Source organism: Alosa alosa, chromosome 9 (genome assembly GCF_017589495.1).
Source record: "Alosa alosa isolate M-15738 ecotype Scorff River chromosome 9, AALO_Geno_1.1, whole genome shotgun sequence".
NCBI lineage: Eukaryota > Metazoa > Chordata > Actinopteri > Clupeiformes > Clupeidae > Alosa > Alosa alosa.
In genome coordinates this window covers 21693987-21714118 of record NC_063197.1, presented here as the reverse complement: position 1 = coordinate 21714118, position 20132 = coordinate 21693987, and the positions used below count along the sequence as shown (strand labels likewise).

General features: G+C 46.3%; 1 protein-coding gene across 1 annotated transcript in view; it reads left to right on the top strand.

Annotated features, from left to right (window-relative positions):
- Nucleotides 1–20132, top strand: part of LOC125300756 (zinc finger protein GLIS1) — a 71912-nt gene that overhangs the window by 38439 nt on the left and 13341 nt on the right. The window contains exons 6-8 of the mRNA XM_048252886.1: nucleotides 13493–13654; nucleotides 16129–16239; nucleotides 18944–19121. Coding sequence (XP_048108843.1) covers nucleotides 13493–13654; nucleotides 16129–16239; nucleotides 18944–19121 — 451 coding nt within the window. The remainder of the gene's footprint in view (nucleotides 1–13492; nucleotides 13655–16128; nucleotides 16240–18943; nucleotides 19122–20132) is intronic.

Below are 20132 nucleotides of genomic sequence, written 5' to 3'. Positions count from 1 at the left end.
TTTTGGATGCAAGCTCCGGCTGCTCTAGAGGCCTGAAGAGCTCAGACATGCAGCCATGGTGTTTGCCAACATGGCTTGTTTCTCAGTAAATGGAGTCTTTTGTTAGCCATCAACACAGATGCGGGAGATGAAACACCATCCGACCGGCCATTAGCTAATGAAACCCACGGCCTTGCGTGTGCTAGCGAGCAAGCGAGCGCTAGCACTGGCGTTAGCGTGAGTCGACTTTTCCCTCACCGTCGGAACAGAGCGGGGACTGAAATCAGAGCCGTCTGGGTGCTGGGGCGCAGGGCACAGGGCACTGAGTGACGTTGATATTAATGTGTTTGCACCAGAACGAGCTGCTGACATCCTGCCTGGTCTGGATGACTTAGCCTCAACCGTCCTTCAGGGGAGCGGGGAACTTGGGCTACCAGGTAGTCAACGGCACAGGCAGCAACAGCCATGGCAGCAGAAGCAGCAGCAGCAGAGTTACCTACCCTGGAGACGTTTGATCAGGGATGGATTACTGAACGGGCCTACTGGGCCCAGGCCCAGGGGCCCAAGGGGTCAGGGGGCCCTGAAGCCCAAGCCTTTGCATGGAATCATTGCCTCAATATCAACAAATCAGGATGTAGGCTATAAATCTGATTGAATTTAGTATTGGCCATCTCCAAAATGCACCAGAATACAGGAAATCACATCAAACAAATTAAACATTTTCTGGGGGAGGACCCCCAAACCCCCCCTCCCACATATACGAAAATGAGTGGGGGGCCCTTAATACATCTGGGCCCAGGCGCCCGAAAGTTCATAATCCGCCCATGCGTTTGATAGAGTGCAGATCAGCACTGCCAATCCCTAGTTGCTACCAGGGGAGTGCATTAAGATAAAGCCGTATATGCACACACACACTGCGATCCACTCCAGCAGAGTATGCACTCTGCCAGGGTCTTTTAACAGGAGAAGGCAGAGCACTGCACATCAACCTGACTGCTGTGCTGCCATACCAATGGGAGGGGGTATTGAGGTTTCTGCCCAGTGTATGTCAGAAATGGATATTGCATGCAAAGCCCATTTTATCCCGAAACCATCAAATTGTGGAGAAACACTGCTGATATCTCACAACCTGGTAGTTGTAAAATGAGTCGTATTTTGTGAAGCAAAGATGCTCAGATGCCAGCTGAAAGGAGTGTATTTGGCACATATTTACCTGATCAGAGCTAGATACTCTGTGTCCTGGGATATCTTCCATAGTTGTCAACTCCCTTCTCACACTTTTGCTTGAAATGCTGTTCTTGGAGTGGTACCTTATTTTGTAGACCTTTTCAAAGCCCCTGCCATTTTGTCGAGGACTTCAGTATTTGAGCATCAGTGACATTTTATTCCATTATTCCCACTGACATTTTATTCCATTAGTCATTTAAGCAGTATGACCCAGGTGAGAGTGGGGTTAGCAGAAGGTCCTTACAGCTGTCATACAGCCGCGGTTAGTCCAGGATATTCCTACTCATGGAATGCCTCTTGCCTCCAGTCAGAAGTTAATAACTTGTTCAACTGGATCTAACTGTGGTATAATAAGGAACATCCTATTGTTGCGTTACAAGCCCGTAACCAATGTAACGGTAACCATGTAAACCATGGCCATTGTCAGGTCCTTCATGCCACTCGGCCGTTTCATGGTCATGCTAACAGCGTAGCAACACAGACCATATGTGATTCATGAATTATCATGATGAAACTGCTGGCAGGATGCGTCAGAGGAATGAAAGGCCTGGGAATGCATGGATCTTGCTTGTTTTCCTTGTTGAATAAGCAAAGCCAAGTTCTTGTCAAGTCATAAAAGGTCTCCAGTCAATCAGTGCAGTAATGCAATCCAGTCCGGCCTTTCCTCCTCTACTCTCCTCCTCTCCTCTCCTCTCCTCTCCTCTCCCCTCCCCTCTGCTGTCTTCTTTCTAAGCACTCTTCTCTTTCCCTCTTCTGTCTTAGATAGATAGATAGATAGATAGATACTTTTGTAGGGCTTTGTAGTGTAAGTACACTCACGGTCAACATGAGTGGGATTAAGGACAAATGTGTTGTGCTGTCAGGCTTCCACATAGCTTTAAGAGCTATAATGTGCGTAACCAGGTATCAAAGCATGGTAGATCCATGCACAATTTATACTAATTATATTTACTTGGAATGCAATATTTTGAGTTCGTAATTTCCTTAACATTAAATCATGGTCTTGCATCTGAAACCGGAGAGCTCTAACTGAGGCTGATAGGGCATTGCACTGAGATTGTGTCATAATTGTCCCAAATCCAAGACCTTAATCAGTTTAACCTTGTGAGTGGGCTGTATCAGCTTACTAATACCTAGGAAAGACAAAATTTCGCTAATGTTCAAGGTTTTTTACTCTGGTCCCTGGGATCTTTCTGTGGAATGGGGCGAATCAAGGCCTCTTGAACTCGCTGGGGATCGCTGCCTTACATGTGCAAAGGGATTTCTGCACGAGGTAATGGACCCAATTTAGTCCGATCATACAAGATATGGACAAAGAAGCCGTGCTCCCAATGGCCAGCTAATAAGCCCTTGGACTTTTCCTGCTGTTATGTCAAGGGTAAAGAGAAACATGAGCTCCACGGACAAGAGCAGCTCTGGAAGGCCTGCCAATTAAAGTCATTCCGAGGCATCGCCGCACGAACTGGACATGCTTATAAGCCTGTAAATGGCTAAAGCTGTTAGTGGTGCTTTTTGTAAGTCTCATTTAGGTGTGTCTGGTAAATCCCTAATCAAATGTGAAGGTCAAAAAGACTCTTCAGCAGTCAAAACAAGCGGCCAGTCTTGTGTAGACAGTCTACTTATTTTCCCTGAGGTTGTTTTTCTTTGTATGTTGACATGAAGGTTGCAGTTCAGTGCAACACGACTGGTGAGACTGTGTTATACAGTTACCTGTCAGCGAAGATGTGTATTAGGCCTGTCGTTGGCGGCCTTCACAGCAACTTTCTTCTCAGGCGGGTCTGTTGGTTTGTTGTTGGTGTCATGCCCACAGCTCGGGTCATCATCAGGTAGCACCATATAAATTGAGAGTGAAAACACCACAACTTTGCACCACGCCTGACTTTTCCACAAACACAGGAGCCCTGGAGGCTAGTGTGTGTGTGTGTGTGTGTGTGTGTGTGTGTGTGTGTGTGTGTGTGTGTGTGTGTGTGTGTGTGTGTGTGTGTACGTACATACGTGTGTAGAGAGCCTGTGGGATTGTGGTGAGAAGAGGAGTAAATCGCTCAGTAAGCTCAGGTAGGATTCGCTGAGGTATTGATGTAGCGCGAGGCTGTTCCGCTGTCAAACGGAGCAAGATCACACCAGCAGCCCACATATGCCTCACTCTACCACCACCATATTCTCAGGTAAACACTCACACAAGAGGCTCCTTCATACGCCACGTATCCTCGCCTCGTCGGGCCCAAAGCCGCGTCTCCACCACGGTCCAGACTGTGGCTCTGAACACCAGAGTCCCCTTAAGCGAAGCCACGCAGGAAAAACTTCTCCAACCGGAAAGAGTAGGTGTACCAGTGCCGAACAGTCTGAACGTTGTCTCGCTTGAATTGAAAGACGGATGGCGCACTGTCTGAGGTGGTTTCAGGGCATAGGTGAGAGAGAGAGAGAGAGAGAGAGAGAGAGAGAGAGAGACAGGGGACTAGTGGTTATAGTGACGAACATTGTAAAGCTGAGTAAGTCATTTGATAGGAATGCAATGTGCAGCGTTTTCTCGAGAGAAACTGCTATGGCCCATTTTTATTTTTTTCCGGAGGCTGCGCTTGCAGAGCCTTGGCAGTACACCCTGCACTGTAACGCTGAATCACAGCTGGAATCCAACAGGGCAATTAGATCGCTCCCCACGAAAATATGCCTCGCGGGCCAAAAAGGCTGTCCACGGTCCCCGAAGGCGCATGTCTGTTTACATTGTCAAGTCCTCACATTTACTCGGCCGTTGCATTTCGGGAGTCTACCGCAGAAACATCCACTGGCGCGCTTTTTGCCGAAAAACACAGACCTGCTCCATGCATTGGGTAGAAGTCTGTCAGTCCCTCGTCTGCATTCCCAGAATCATTTTTCTGCTCATCCTACTCTTTTAAATTCCACCCGCTCACTCACTCATTTGTCAAAACCCATAATTGAAGATATTTTAGGTTTAATTATGCACAGAGGTATGTCATAAATATAGATGGAGTATTTGAATGTTTTGAAATGCTTTTTGCTTTTCTTAAACGTACTCTGTATGCCGGCTGGCTGCCCTCTAGATTCCTATCCTTTGAAACCAATGTCCTGTGAGACTCCAATGTGAAGTTAAATATTAAAATCCTGATTTCAGGGAAAATCTGTTTTTTCTCTCATGTAACTGTAAGCAAAGGACTGCAGTAAGTCCAGGAATCTGTCATTTGATGTTATCACTGTATAAGACTTCAGAAGACAGTGGAACATAATGTTTTTTCCTTCTTGTTGACTTATAATTACATTATTTGTTTGTGTGCTCTCTTCCACAGAAAGGCATGCCATTTAGCTTCAAATCTGAGTCTTTTACCATTTTAGATTTGATTAGTTATTAACACGAAACATTTACTCCGGTCAGAGTATTATGGGCTTTGAGTTTCTAAACAATGCATCAATCAAAGGCAAGGTAACCTTGTAGATTTCTCGTTGCAAATGCCAGCAACAGTTCCACCAACAATGGAAATCACGCAAGTGGCACGTACAGCATTTTCTGCTAGACTGCACATCATCCCCTCTAAGACAAATAATACCCCCAAATCACTGTCACAGATGAGCCAATTTCATATTCTAAACTAACAGACAAGAGCCAGAAATTAGGTTAGGTCATGGGCAATTTAGTGCACAGATGGTGTAGGGGATATTATATGGGAGGGAGGGCAAATTATTGATGGAGACAGAAGGCTTCATGGCCAACAATGAGACGGGAGTAAGTGCCATGGTCCAACTCATGTTGCTGTTAAGGTAAACACGAGTGTGATGAGAAACGCCAAGCTGAATATCACACAGTTGTGACAGTTTAAAGAGAGACATCAGTGACGTGCAGAGGTAGTTATTGATGGAGACACATTTCCTCTGCTGACAAGTTGGTTTTGACTGAGGAAATTCTAACACAAACACCAGTGCCTTCATGCACAAGAGTGTTTATTAAAGCAATTGAAATACAAATCATAACACACTGATTTCATCATCAATGTTTTCAACATCTCATGTAAAAGTAATGCAACTATATGACAGAAGTCTCTATAAAAATCAATAACACTTCATGAAGCCCATCTTGGAGGTCTGGTGTTGACATGTGCTGGAGTGATTAGATTGCCTTTGGGATGTTTGTAACTTGCATAGTATCGTCCGTCAGTAACTACTGACTAGTTGTGTGAGTGATCATGAATGATGTCGGCATATTAATTTTTTAACAGGAGATTGGATATTGTTTATTTGGTTACTTTCATAATGTCATTTCAGTGGCAGATTGGTGGTTTTGATTTATCCCTTCCAGCGTTTGAGCCACGATCGTAATAAAAGTCTTAGGCAGTTTGAGATTTCATTAAGCTGCGTGGCGAAGTCAAGAATAAAAGCCATGCGCACTGACTGACATACTGATGCTGAGAATGCGGTCTACCACATTGCAAAATTGAAGTCATAGTATCCCTTTGACAGGAACTATGCTCTAAACCAAAGAAATGAAAACACAACCTTGGCAAATGGAGGTCAGTAGAATCAGGCTGGCTCCACAGTAATTTGGTTTCAACACGTTTTATTGGACGGTTGAGCCTGGCAGTGCGCGGCTCAAGTAGCCAGCAGCGCCATCGGTCCAGTACACTGCAGTGCCGATCCTTGTTTTGTTTTCGGCAGGGGAGCATTGCTCAAATGCCCTCTCCCCTTTCACACTTCCTGGCCCGGCGTTGAGTGCCTTCTGCCATCTTGACCTATTGTCCAATTTCGCCTTTTGTGTTTCTCCCTGTGAAACATGGCCGAGGCCCTGTTGGCGTGGAGGTGTTTGGCTTGGCAGTGCCCGGGGGTCTCGGAGATGTTTATTTGTTGTCACGTTGCAGATACGGAGTGGCCTGGCATGGGCATGGGACCGAGCCACAGCTGTGTCAACTTGCTTTTGTGTGTAAGAAAAATGGTGTGCCAGCTGTGCATGTGTGTGTACAATACTTGAGCTTCTTTTTATTGTGTGTGTGTGTGTGTGTGTGTGTGTGTGTGTGTGTGTGTGTGTGTGTGTGTGTGTGTGTGAGAGAGAGTTTTAGTGGAAAAGTGTTTGGTTGTGTGTATATTTGTGGTGTATTTGTATGTCTGTGTTTGTGTGTGTGTGTGTGTGTGTGTGTGTGTGTGTGTGTGTGTGTGTGTGTGTGTGTGTGTGTGTGTGTGTGTGTGTGTGTGTGTGTGTGTGTGTGCATGCGTGCGTGCAGTGTGTGTGTGTTTCAGTGTGTGTGGTTGTATTTGTATATGTGTGTGGGTGTGATTGTGTCGTAGTTGTATGTCTTAATGTGAGTGTGTGAGTGTGTGTGTGTGTGTGTGTGTGTGTGTGTGTGTGTGCAGAGAGTGAGTATGGGAGGTCTCAGGGCAGGGTATGTTGATACCATGGACTGCGTAATGTTTAGGCCTTGCCTAGGAGCATGATTGCACAGTGGACTCTATCTCACATATGGGTTTGCTTCCAACACCCAAGAGCTCAGTGATTTGCCAAAGCCATCTCAGGCCTAGTGCTCACGATTATGTCATTAATCAGTTCACCTCAGGACAGGGTGAGGCTAAGAGTTTAGGTGCCACATTATAGCCATTGTTTCACATACATCCTGCATGCATTGATGACTTAGAGTCCTACCTAGACTTAAAGAGAACTTCAATGTAAAGATCTATTGAAAAAAGCTTTTAGTCTAGGTTTAGGATTAATTCATGTATGGAAAACTGGTCCATAGTGTTAGGTCTCATATCCTCTCATAGTTGTTCAGGATGCTGGAGTTTGTACTGTGTGAAACAGTCCTGCCCATAGCGCAGTCTATTGAGCTGAATGTGGATCCTCCACAGACTCCCTGGGGACGTGGAGCAGGTAGAGGTTCCCTCTCTGTGGAGACAGGCTACAGATTGTGTTAAAGCAGGAGAAAAGGTCCATGGGCCAGGCCCCTCTCTTCTGCCGCGACGGCGTCTGAATGCGGCGATGAGAGACGCGGGCAGAGGTGGATTAAAGGCGCGTTGGGGCCTGAATGGCGGAGTGGAGCACTCAGAGGGAAAGCAAGCAGGTGTGAATGAGCAACCCCGGACAGATTGGCCTCCGAGTGTCAAAGGGAGCCTACTGATCCACCCAAACACTCACACTCACACTTACACTCTCTCACATACACACAGACACACACACACATGGATGCGCACACATCCACACATACACACACACTCACACTTACACTCTCTCACATACACATACACATACACACACACTCACACACACACACAGACACACACACACATGGATGCGCACACATCCACTCATACACACACACACACCCACACACACAAAGACAGAACTACACACAAACACGCACAGATATGCACAAAAAACACTCACACAGATACATACACAAACACACACACACACACACATAATGACACACAAACACACACACACACACACACACACACTGGTGTGCTCATTGGATTTGTTCAAAGTAACATCATTCCAGTCACAAGCTTAGGGCGCACATCATGTTAAGGATTTTCATTGCGTTCCCCCTGCTCTTTCTGTTTTCTCCACGTTTCAGGTTCCACTGAGGGGTATATAATTAATGCTTTGACGGTATTCTGATGGCCATGGCGCTATTGATGTCTAATGCCATCTAATTAGCCATTAGAAATACTTAGACTAGATAGTGTGAATGGGCTTTTACTGAAGTGACAGACACTTAGCAGATTCCATTAACAGAACATAAGCCATGTGGCCACTCTTTAGTAGTCTTCAAAGTTTATACTCCTGAGAACATTAAATTATTCAGATGGACATATTGCATGTACAAATACTAAATAATCTTCTTTTCCCAATAGTTTGCAGATAAATTATTCCATCCATCTGTGCGATGGATCAAATCAGGCAGATGAAAAATGGTGATCATTGTTATGGGGCATCACTGGTCCTTTTTCAGTTGTTCATCCTGATTTTGACTTTCTGAAAAGAGCATTCTTGGTCAGTTGCTTGAAAGCTGACTATTGCTGTATACAGTTGTGTGTGCATTTCAAAAGGGAAGTCTCTTCCATAATGTCATGTGTGTGTGTGTGTGTGTGTGTGTGTGTGTGTGTGTGTGTGTGTGTGTGTGTGTGTGTGTGTGTGTGTGTGTAGAAACATAGAAAGCACATGCAACGTGTCAATAAGCAAGGTAAACTCCACGGCCCATCAAATGTTGGGATTTCCGTCACGCGTGAGGTGGTCAGACTGGAAGACAAGGACTAAGGGTTAAGAGCTAAAGGAAGAGAGAGGGAGTTTACTAATGGCAGTAATGGCTAGCCTTTGCTCTGCCATTAAGAGAGACAAGGCCCTTTACCTGGGTGACCTCCGCTCCTCTGTTCTTACCCAGCTGCGCGAGTGATCACTGGGCTCGGGTCAGGAGGAAATCGCCGCTCGCGTTTTTTAGCGGGCACAGGGCGGAACCAAAAGCCTGGGAGCAATTTGAAGCCTGGAATTGTGCATGGGTTAAGTGTTTCCATGAAGGCCCATATATATACATGCTTGTTCCCCATGCTCTGTGAAGCACAAGTGGCAGACGATGCCAGGCTACCATAGGCAGAGTTAGAAAAAAAATCCATCATTTGATTTCCCTTCCGACATCTCCGTCCATAAGTGTCCTTCTGTCATACGAAACAGGAGATGGCTGAACAATTACATGAGATGGCCAATTTAGCCATCATAGGATGTTTCCTTTTTCTCTGTGCCATCCATGGCCATAATCTGCCCTAACAAGGCTCGCATGAGAGAGCGGACTTTTCAGGGCAATTTCTCTTCTTATTTACATGACTACTTCCTGTGCCAATTTATCAGCCAAGTTATCGCACGGTTGTTGGAGTGCCATCTGGTGCATGTTCACAAGTCGCACATGTCTCATTGGTGCCGCGTCATGATACTTGCGAAAATTATTGGCAAATGTTGTGAAATGGGGGAAAGGCAACACAAGAGAACGCAATGCATTGGAAAAACTCTTGCCTGTTCATGTGAATTAATCTCTCCAAACACAAAGTATCGGCAGAAAAATACACACACACACCAGATCTTTGATTCAAATTAAGGCCTATTCGCAACAGATGAAGTTGGCTGCTAAAAGAGGTCCCGTTTTTGGATGTGGAAATGATATGTGTAAACTATGTAATGTGAATGTTTTAGCGAGGCTGTGTTTAATTTTGTACCTTGACGAGGCGCATGAGAAACCTGCCTCTCCTTAGCTGTCTCGTTGAATCATATGGATATAATTTCATCCATTTACGTTTTTCTGCTCTTTGCTGTGGTTGCCAGGGGGCATTTGGAAGCAGGCAGATTAAACGCATATGTTTCCCCGGCCGCGCAGTTTGAACGTGCCGTTTCAGCTCCTCTAGTCTGAGAGGCAGGCTGAAGTGTCGGTGGTTTTCCTTTACAGGTCATCCTATATAAAATACCCAGCCTTAAACCTCAGAAACCTCTCTTACTTGTAGGAACATTACAAGCAGCAGGAATTGGTTTGATCTGCTTTTGATAAAGAATTTTCGTTTTCCTTTTTTTCTCTCTTTTCTGTGCACACACACACACACACACACACAGAAAAAAATCCCACTGTATTCAACCTTGTGAGAGCTGAAGCAATTTAAGTGTCCTTACGCATTACAGGAAAGTCATCAAGCCTTGATAAAATCATGGAGCTCGTTAAGTCCCGCACACCTTTTGTGTTTACTCGAAGTCCACTAATTATGAGTAATAATGTACTTAATGCTTGTTACCAGCCAACATTTGTAATCCTGTTGCAGGCCCTAAGCCCTTGGGGAGCATAGCTGCTGAGAGCAGGTTGAGGATATTAACGTATAATGGTGTATGTGTGATTTCAAAGGCATCCCTCATGTCAGCAGAAAGAGGTTGAGGGGACCTTTGACACTCCCCCCAGTTAAATGGCCTCTGTGTGACTCTCACAAAACGCACATTGAATAGAGGCTTCCTGGGGCCCAACCCGGGCTTGTAGGTGTGTAACCAGGCCGATCTCGAAAGGGGCCTCGACCCCTGAGTGCCTCTTGTTGTTCCTCCCTGGTGCTCTCTCTCTCTCTCTCTCTCTCTCTCTCACTCTCTCTCTCACTACCCTCATTTCTTCGCACGGTGTTCCATCAGAGGCCTGTCGGAGATGTCAGCAACTGATCCATCCGAGGCCGCTTTTCCGAGCATCAGCCAATAATGGGCGGTTTGTTTTTTTCGGGGTGATCCTGTGGGTCGCGCTCGGCTTGAGGACGCTAATGAGCCGCCCGTCGGAGCGGCACACTACGGCCATTTAGCCGCCCAACTGCCAGCACTTCTCCGCGCCAGTCACAACTCATTTCCCATGCAAGCATCAGGCCCATGGCTACGCCTACGGCCCGGCCCGCACCACAATCTGTCCGTTATGGTCCTCTCTGCGACTCTGATGGCCCCCGTCAGGATGGACCCCAGTGTTTGCTGACAGGCCAGAGGCCCCTTCCAAAATCACCTGGTGTCAAAAGGCCTCCCCTTTACGCCAACGCTCTCGCCTTCGTGTGGTTTATCAGTCCGTTTACCCTCGGCCGAAGCGCTCAGAAGGGAAAGGCAAACACGATTAAAGTAATTAATGTGATTAGCGTCTAAACTGTTTTCATAAATAATATCAAAGCAGCCAGGCAGAAGGTAGAGCTGTCCGGTGTGGTTAGAGGACTTCATCTGGGCTCCAGGCCTGGCCGTCACTCAACCACGTCCACACCACAGGGTAGGGGCTGACCGTCGGCATGGCAGAAAGGACAGGAAGACCCAGGAGTTTTTGTCTGTTTTTCTGCACATCATTCTTATTTTTTTCTACAGCTATTCTGCATAACATTCAAAACGTATAACTGTTAACTTACCAGTGTTAAACGAACATTAGTTCAGAACTATAGATATTCTACCTTTAAGCCCTGAAGGCATCACGAGAGGATCCAAGATTGCATGTTTCTTATTGTGTCATAAACCAACTCTTTCATTCATGTATTTTAGTGCTGTTAACAGAATGTGTTTCATGGGCCTTGTGTAAAATGTCTTTAAATCTTTATTTAAACCTATAGAATTTGAGATGTTGAACTTGCACTTTACCCTTCATGGATTCACTGTTCAGCGTATGTCTGATGCATGGTTTAGTGTCTGAGTGAATGGTGGGTTTGTACTGCGTCCCAGAATGCTGATGTATGTACAAGACACCATCAGACTGACAGACTGCTGAGGGGTTGAAGAGAACTCTCTAACCGCTGGTTTTACAGCTTTTGGTACATTGGGTTCTCAGTGGACCCTGTACATTTAATTTAGTTTGAAATTTGTACCATGATTAACAAAGCAATAAAAGAGTGATTATTTCCTCCTATACATAAATACACAGCTTTGGTACATCAATAAGGTTTCTATTTGTTTTCAGAACTCAGATTTGCAGCCCACGTTTTGGGAGCTGAGACGGGTATAGAGGGTCTCCGTTTGTGAGACTTTATTAAAAAGTCCTGTATTTTCTTGGTTCTGTACATTTGATTTCCCTGACTCTGAAATAATAATATGGCTGGAGCTCTAACTGTGCGGTCTGACACTTTTAGATGTTTTCAAAGCCCTCTAAAGCTAGTCTGTGTCAGCACATTGCTGGGACGGTGTTCTAGGGTGGGCTGATCATCATGGCTGAAGTCTATCCGTTGACCATTTTTAAAAAACACGGCATATAGTTTATAGAGTGTGGTGGCTCTTTATATATGAACACAGAAGCAGGTATTGTATGCTTTAGAACTTTCATTGGTTTAGTGAAAAACAACTATGAGGAAACATAATTGTTTCAACAAACATTGTTGAAAATTGTTTGTTGGCCCATCTCAGGATCTTAAGTTTGGATATGTGTTGATGTACACACACACACACACACACACACACACACACACACACACACACACACACACACACACACACACACACACACACACACACACTTAGACACCACTCTCACACCAACACATCAAAACATAATCCAGGTCACTTGAATCTCGCTTTCGGCGTGCCAGGCTAAGGTTTCCTTCACCCCTATTGTATGGAGCGGTGTCAATGGAGAGTGCCCTTCAAGTAACTGAAGGAGGCCCGCGCGGAGCATTGAGTCGCGGGCGGCGCGGATGAAGGGCCTATTAGAAGAATGGCTGCCCGCTCCTTCGCTGTAACAGGAGCCTGCCGCGACGACGAAGCACCAGCTTCAGGGGCCGGTCAGCGGAACAAAAGCTGAAGGAGGGGCCTCCATGTCAGGTTTCACTCTCACAAGCCACGCATCCCCCACCCCCTTTCACAGGCCCACATCTCCTGATTGGTTGCTGACGTCCACATCGGATTGGGAGGGCGTGTGTGTGTGTGTGTGAGTGGGGGGGGTAACAGGTAAGTAGATAGGGTAACAGGTAAGTAATTATGCAGGAAAGGCTCAGCGATGTGCTCTTCACTGGTGCAAAGGCTTCCATTGTTTCATGGGAACGCCATGGCAACCTGGCTAAAGCGCACGTATTAATGTCAGTCCGGCGTGGCCGGGACTCTGCGGCGAGTCCCTTTATGGAGCCGAGGCTGACCTGTAAGGGATATGTCAGGCCACTTCCTACACCAAACTCACCGGGCCAGTAATAGCCCCACGGGCCCCCTTCTCGTTTCTGGAGCTCATGGTATGGAGGAGTCAGTGGAGGACAACGATCCTCACTCTCTTTAGGGGCTCTCTCTTTTATGAGGGAGGAGGGTGAAAGTTTAAGCTGACTGCTCATGAATTATGAGGGAGCCATTGAATCTGTGGGGCTCATTAACAGAGTGCTTAGCAGTAAGAGTAAGAGGACCATCAGTAAATGCTGTTTATCCACGCTTGAGCACTTGTGCATTATTAAAAATGAGCTACTGTGTACACTACACACACACACACACACACACACACACACACACACACACACACACACACACACACACACACACACACACTGTTTGAGCATAGGTCACCATCCAATTGCCTGTGGTTTCAAAGTGCGATCAAAGCCTCTTGCAATCATGATGTATTTATCTGTTGGGACAAGTAATGTATTATTGGTCTCAGAGGCTATCCCTGTTATCCTGTTATTCGTTGAGATGTTGAGTTGATTATGGTGGTAGAGGGTTTAACACATTTAAGAGAGGTAATGCAATAATGTTTTCTGTGTGTCTGAATATTTCCTCTATTTTCCTCTCTTTCTCTCTCTCTCACTCTGTCTCTCTCTCTCTGTCTCTCTGTCTGCCTGGTTTCTGCGTCAGTTTGAAGGCTGCAACAAGGCCTTCTCCCGCCTGGAGAATCTGAAGATCCACTTGCGCAGTCACACTGGGGAAAAGCCCTACCTGTGCCAGCACCCTGGCTGCCAGAAAGCTTTCAGCAACTCCAGCGACCGCGCCAAGCATCAGCGCACACACCTGGACACCGTAAGTAGACGCACACACATACACACACACACACACATACACACACACACCAGCCTTCTGTATGAATATGAAATTAAAAAATTATTACTCACAGGGTCTGGTTAAAATCATACAATTCTCTCTGCTGTCTCTCTCTTTCTGAAGCTTGGAAGTTTTTTTGGACTGGACTTGTTAATATGGGCCACTCTCCGCGCCTCTCGTTAAAAGGCTTTTTTGTGTCTGTGCCGGTTTGGGCGAAGCTCAAGGCCGGCCGTCTCCGGCGGTCTCCGGCATGTGCCGGCTCGGCGCACGGGCATCGGCTGACATGCCCCAGGTCGTTAAAGTCCCTGGTACGGTAACAGTGGGCGAAGGCACGGTGCGGCGAGACAGGGCTTCGCTTGTGTCACTGCCAGCGCAGCCGGAGAGAGAGAGGAAAGCCTGATTCAGCCATTAGTCATTCCCGTCACAGACGTTGCCACGGCGATCTGCTTTATCGCAGCTACTAGTCGCTAGCTACCTCGTTTCCAACGGCTGTTGCCGCACTGACATGGCCAATTAAAAGGCGGACTCCAGATGCCCATCACTTGGCATTAACGCACTCCGAGCGGTCAGCGTCACAGCTACACTAAATGCCTCTGTGAGGCGAACCGAGAAAGAGAGAGAGAGTGGGGGGGGCAGAGAGAAAGAGAGAGGGAGAGAGAAAATCATTTCAACTGTAATGTTATTTATTTTATTTCCTCTTGACAGCGCTAACCGTTTGCTTTCTTTTTTCCCCCTTCTTTCCCTCCCCCCTTTCCTCCCTCTCAGTCTGTGTTTGTGGTGGGTTTAACGGCAGGGGGATTGTATGCCATTGCTCAAGAAAACAAACACATTGCAGAAATTAGCAGGCCAAGCCTTGCCTTGTAAAAACAGTGTTATTTAGAGCTCGGGCTGAAGGTAGAGGCAAAGTCCTTAGAAAGCGACGGTGTCCATTTTCACTTTAATTACTGCCTGAATTTAAGTGGGGAAAAAAATTACACACAGAGAAAGTCAGTTCATCACAAGCCATTTTAAAAAGCCATCTTTGTTAGTGGGATTATCTCAGCCTCCATCCTATTTCTGTTTAATTTCTCTTCTGGCAGAGTAGGGCCTGACAGACAGCCAGTGAAAGCATTATTAAAGCCATCAATCATAGTTCACAATTCAATGTAAACTCAGCATTATTACTCTTCAATAACATCTTAGAAACAAGCATTCTGCAGTGGTGACGCAGATCGTTTTTCAGTTGTTTTGTCGAGATTCAACATGGAGTGGTTAACATTCATAAACAGGGGATGCTTTCTGGGAATGGTCCATTTTTAACATTAGTTAATGCATTAGTTGCAATGAACTTCAGTTGTGATAAAGTGTAATATTACTACATTTAAATGTAAATTAAAATATGATTTTATTAAACATATTACTAGAGTTAATGAAAGAAACAACTTGGGTGGGAGTAACTGACATTGATGGTGTACATTATGAAAAGTTGGCTACTGACAATTTTATGATTGTGGAAATATTTACATGTGCATGAACGTAATGAATGTGTTTCTTCTTTTTCTCTGAATTCTGTCAGCGTAAAGGTAGGCTTTTATCTTTCCTTATCCTTCCATTCTCCCCCTCCTCCTCCTCCATTCTCCTCACCTGCGTTTTTACAGCATTTCCCAAATCGTCAACGTCACTGACTCTCCCATGTCCACGATTGTGTTTTACCCTTGTCTGTTCTCATCCTGACCAAGTATGAAAGTGTGTGTGTGTGTGTGTGTGTGTGTGTGTGTGTCTGTGTGTCTGTGTGTCTCTGTGTGTGTGTGTGTGTGTGTGTGTGTGTGTGTCTCTGTGTGAGTGTGTGTGTGTGTGTGTGTGTGTGTGTGTGTGTGTGTGTGTGTGTGTGTGTGTGTGTGTGTGTGTGTGTGTGTGTGTGTGTGTGTGTGTGTGTGTGTGTGTGTGTGTGTGTGTGTGTGTGTGTGTGTGTGTGTGTGTGTGTGTGTGTGTGTGTGTGTGTGTGTGTGTGTGTGTGTGTGTGTGTGTGTGTGTGTGTGTGTGTGTGTGTGTGTGTGTGTGTGTGTGTGTGTGTGTGTGTGTGTGTGTGTGTGTGTGTGTGTGTGTGTGTGTCTCTGTGTGAGTGTGTGTGTGTGTGTGTGTGTGTGTGTGTGTGTGTGTGTGTGTGTGTGTGTGTGTGTGTGTGTGTGTGTGTGTGTGTGTGTGTGTGTGTGTGTGTGTGTGTGTGTGTGTGTGTTGTGTGTCTCTGTGTGAGTGTGTGTGTGTGTGTGTGTGTATGTGTGTGTGTGTAGTGTGTGTGTGTGCGAGTGTGAGTGCTGAATGATTTTACTCTGATGTCATGTCCTCTCGAGGGCTAGTCCACCAGGATTTAATCTCTCATGCAGTGTCCCCTACCATAGGACAAAAAGAAGAGAATGATAATAAAAAAAAATACAACTGCTGGGCTCACATTTATTGTAACAACTCTTTTCCAGAAACCGTACGCCTGTCAGATCCCAGGGTGCACTAAACGCTACACGGACCCCAGCTCCCTGCGCAAGCACGTCAAGATCCACTCGGCGAAAGAACAACAGGTGCGTAGGAAGGTAAGACGCCCTTTGGGAGAAGAGAGAGAGAGAGAGAGAGAGATTAAGAGAGAGAGAAAGGGAAAGTACATTATGAAAGGAGAAGTACATGACAAAAAGGTGAAAAATGGCAACATAACCCAAAGACAAAGGAAGAAAGTCTCAGTTTATGTTGACACAGTGGGACACACAGAGAGGTCAGCTCCGCTTTGAACCACTGTTCTGAGAACCTCGCTGCTCACAAGTAGGTATTTTTCATGCCTAATTGCAAATTATCCCCCGTGTCAGGCAGTTGGTTTTATTTAGATTGTCTTTGAAAATCATTTCCCTAACAATAGATCAGGTTTGACCACATTTCAACATGTACACAGTCAAAAGCGCATTCTTTATTAAAATCAGCAAATATGGGGAGAATGGGCTCATTGTGTTGCGTTGGGCTGCACGGCAAAAGGATGATGTGTTCCCAGTGCTCCTTGCCATAAGGGGAAACACATGTGTGCATGTACCATTGTTAATAAGCTCTAGTGCACAATACCCCAGTGACCAGATGTTGTGGACAAATGTCAAACAAGCACGCTTGCCTCCATCCAACCAGCAGAAAAGCAGTGATAATGCAAGCGTGCACACACACACGCACATACAAACACACACACACACACACACACACACACACACACACACACACACACACACACACACACACACACAAGCACACACACACATGTACTAACAGACACACACACCCACACACACATAAAAAAAACATATACAGATACTCTCTCTCTCTGTCACTCACACACACACACACACACTCACAACACACACACACACACACACACACACACACACACACACACACACACACACACACACACACACACACACACACACACGCACAATGACATTCTGCAGGCACTCTCCATTCCCAGAAGTCATTCCTCTGTGGTACGATTCTGATCAGGGCCAGATCTGTTGTATGGTCCACTGCTGTTTGCATTGCTCAACACACACATAGTATATCTTTTTAGTGTGATCTGTGTATTTCTAACTGTATCACACAGCCAATCATTTTACACCCTTTATATGGGAGAAAGAGCCTGGTTACCAAGAAAAAACATTACAAAAATGTGTAATTGTATTTGTTGATATAATAACATTTGCTGTGGAACTGTTGAGTAAGTGGAAGAACTCCACAGAGACTGTAGCCCTTGAGTTATTGTAATGGCTAATTAGATTGTGGGTCTGATTTATGGAGGCCAAGTAATTCCTCTGTCTTAAATCTCCGCACTCCCGCCCCTTCACAGCACCATGTACTAGTCATGGAGGGAACTAAATATGCCTTTTGCAAGGTGGTGTCTTTAGAACAAACCATATTTTTCCGGAGTGGGGCAACTGCCTTGTCCTCCCCAGGTCACCATAGACTCTACATCAAACGTGAGGCAATTGGTATCCCCTTCCGATGGCCCACTGAACGGAGGGGGCTCCTCCCATGCCGTGCCGCGGCGTTTTGTGTGTCACTCAGAAGTGGTCTCCGCACTTTCCACAGCTTTGCTTTGGCAGCGCAGGACAGATGTTGGAGCTGTCAGGTTAATCCTGAAAAATGCAGCGGAGCGCGGCAGCTAACAGCCAACTACCCCCCCCTGCCGCCTCCCCCTCCAACCCCAACCCCAACCCCAACCACCACCAGCACCCCTCACCTCAAGCTTGTCCTACCAAACACCCCAACACACCACCCACACACGCACCAACATCAACAACCCCCAATACTCCAACTCCCCTCAACACAACTTTGCCCCCCACCACTACCATCACCACCACCTCTCCTGCCCCCCCTCCCACACACTTTTCCAGGCCTTGAGAGCTGTGGAAAGGTGTGGATGGATAGATAAACAGACGGATGGACGAGCAGACAGACTGTCGGGTAGGTGGATGAGGATGGCTGAGGCTGGAGTTCCCCTCATCCCATCCCGGCCCGTCCTCCTCATGTTTCCAATCAGAGAAAAGGGGCTTTTGAAGGGAGGAAGAGTGGGGAGAGTGGAGGGGTTGCCTGTGGTTACCATTCAGGCCTTTAAGCCCGTCATTTCCTCCGCAGTGCTCTTCAGAGATGTCACTGCTAACTGATGCAGTTCTTTATTAAAAGATGTCTGTTCAGGCTCACAAATGTGCCTCTGTTCCCCTGCTGCCACCGCCACTGCTGCCCTTGCTGGCACAAACAGGCCAACGACCTCAAACGCAGAGCAGTGCCATTAAAACATCACGAGCATCATCTGGGCCTGGCTCCCCTGTGCAACATCCACACGCAACAGCCCCGCTCTCCTCTTAAAAAAGGCACAGAAATCCTTTCATGGCCTGTTTTATCTTTGTTAGTCAATATCTGGAAAGACACGCCATTGAGAGTTCTTTGTATCATTTCCTTGACTTGGAACTCCTATGAATGGCCAGGCAGTAAAATTTGAGTGGTTAACAGCCCAGCCCCTAATCTCAACAAGAGAGACACCCCATCATTCTGACAAGGATCACTCGGTGGATTTACTGAAGATCAGCGCACCATATGGCTTGGGATACATTGGAGCTGCAATGTTTTGGCAGGGAAAGAAAACTAGGGGAAAGGCTGGACGATGTGTTTGTCTGATGCTTCCATGGAAATGTACCTTTTGTGCCTCTCTTCTACTTCATTCCTCTCTACATGCGCTCTAACCATATTCATGTTTGATTTGATTGACAGCTGAGGCCATGTCCGCACCTGGACACGGACGCCCTGACTGACTGCCTGTCCGTCCAGCACCTGCATCATGGCTCTACCCCCTCACAACATCTCCTCTGCCCCACTCCCGGCCAGCAGCAGTCCTCTCTCAATGGCAAAGATGGCCGCTCCCCCGGCCTGGGACAGGACATCTTCACAGGTCACTTCACTGCCCCTTCCGCCACTCTCACTCACACTCACATCCACTCATCTAGCCCTGATAGCCCTGATAGTTCATCTATATTTAACTGCAGCTAAACTTTCACTTTTGACACGCAACCTGGCACCAGAGGTGCTGGACTCAGTTTAAGTTTTCAGCTAGCGCGGCAGAGCCGCAGAGCAGCTAATATTTCACTGCCCAAAACACCCGGTTGGACAGCCGCTCATTATAAAAAAAAACAACAGCATGGCTAATCAACAAGCTGCCGATCTCCTCCTTAATTGAAAGTGCTTTGTTTCCACTGCAGCCCTCTCTGTTCACCTCAAAGCACATAAGACTTTTACATAAGGTTCTGACAGGCTCCAAAAACAATACGCTGTAATGGACGTGGCCGAGGAAAAGAAATGTGATGATTATGAGGAACATGTGTAATGGTATTAATCCAGACATCTGGAGCAGTCCGTTAGAACAGCATGCTAACTCGAGTGTCGTGCACGGTACATTATATTGAATTATTGCCATTTATCAGTGTTATATCTCTCTGTGAGCAGCCAAGCTTTATCTTATAGGGATTATTAATAATTTGAAACATGGCAACAGCATCACTTCAAGCCATATCTCAACTTTGAATCGCTTGGTGTGCCTTGGACCAAAGAGAAATTTCATTGGTGAGTGTTTGTGATTATTGGTGAGAGAGAAAAAATCAGAGGTTCATTCTCCGAGCACAATAGGCACACTACACTTACTGACCACTCGCTGTTAAAGTTTAAGTTGTTTTTAATCATCCGTGGAAGGGAGAAATTGATTTTAAAGTTCTTGCCAATGCTTGCTCTCCCTTTTCGTTCAAAGGGGATCCTCGCCGTTTCAGTGTGCAAATGCGTTTAGCCCGGAGGTGCTTGTAGGTTGTTGTGGCCGCATGTTCTTGTTTCCTCGAGTAGTGGTGGGCCAAGCTGGCCAACATGCCTGAGAGTGTGATGTTCTTTGGGATGCTTCAGGCCCGCTCGCAAGCCC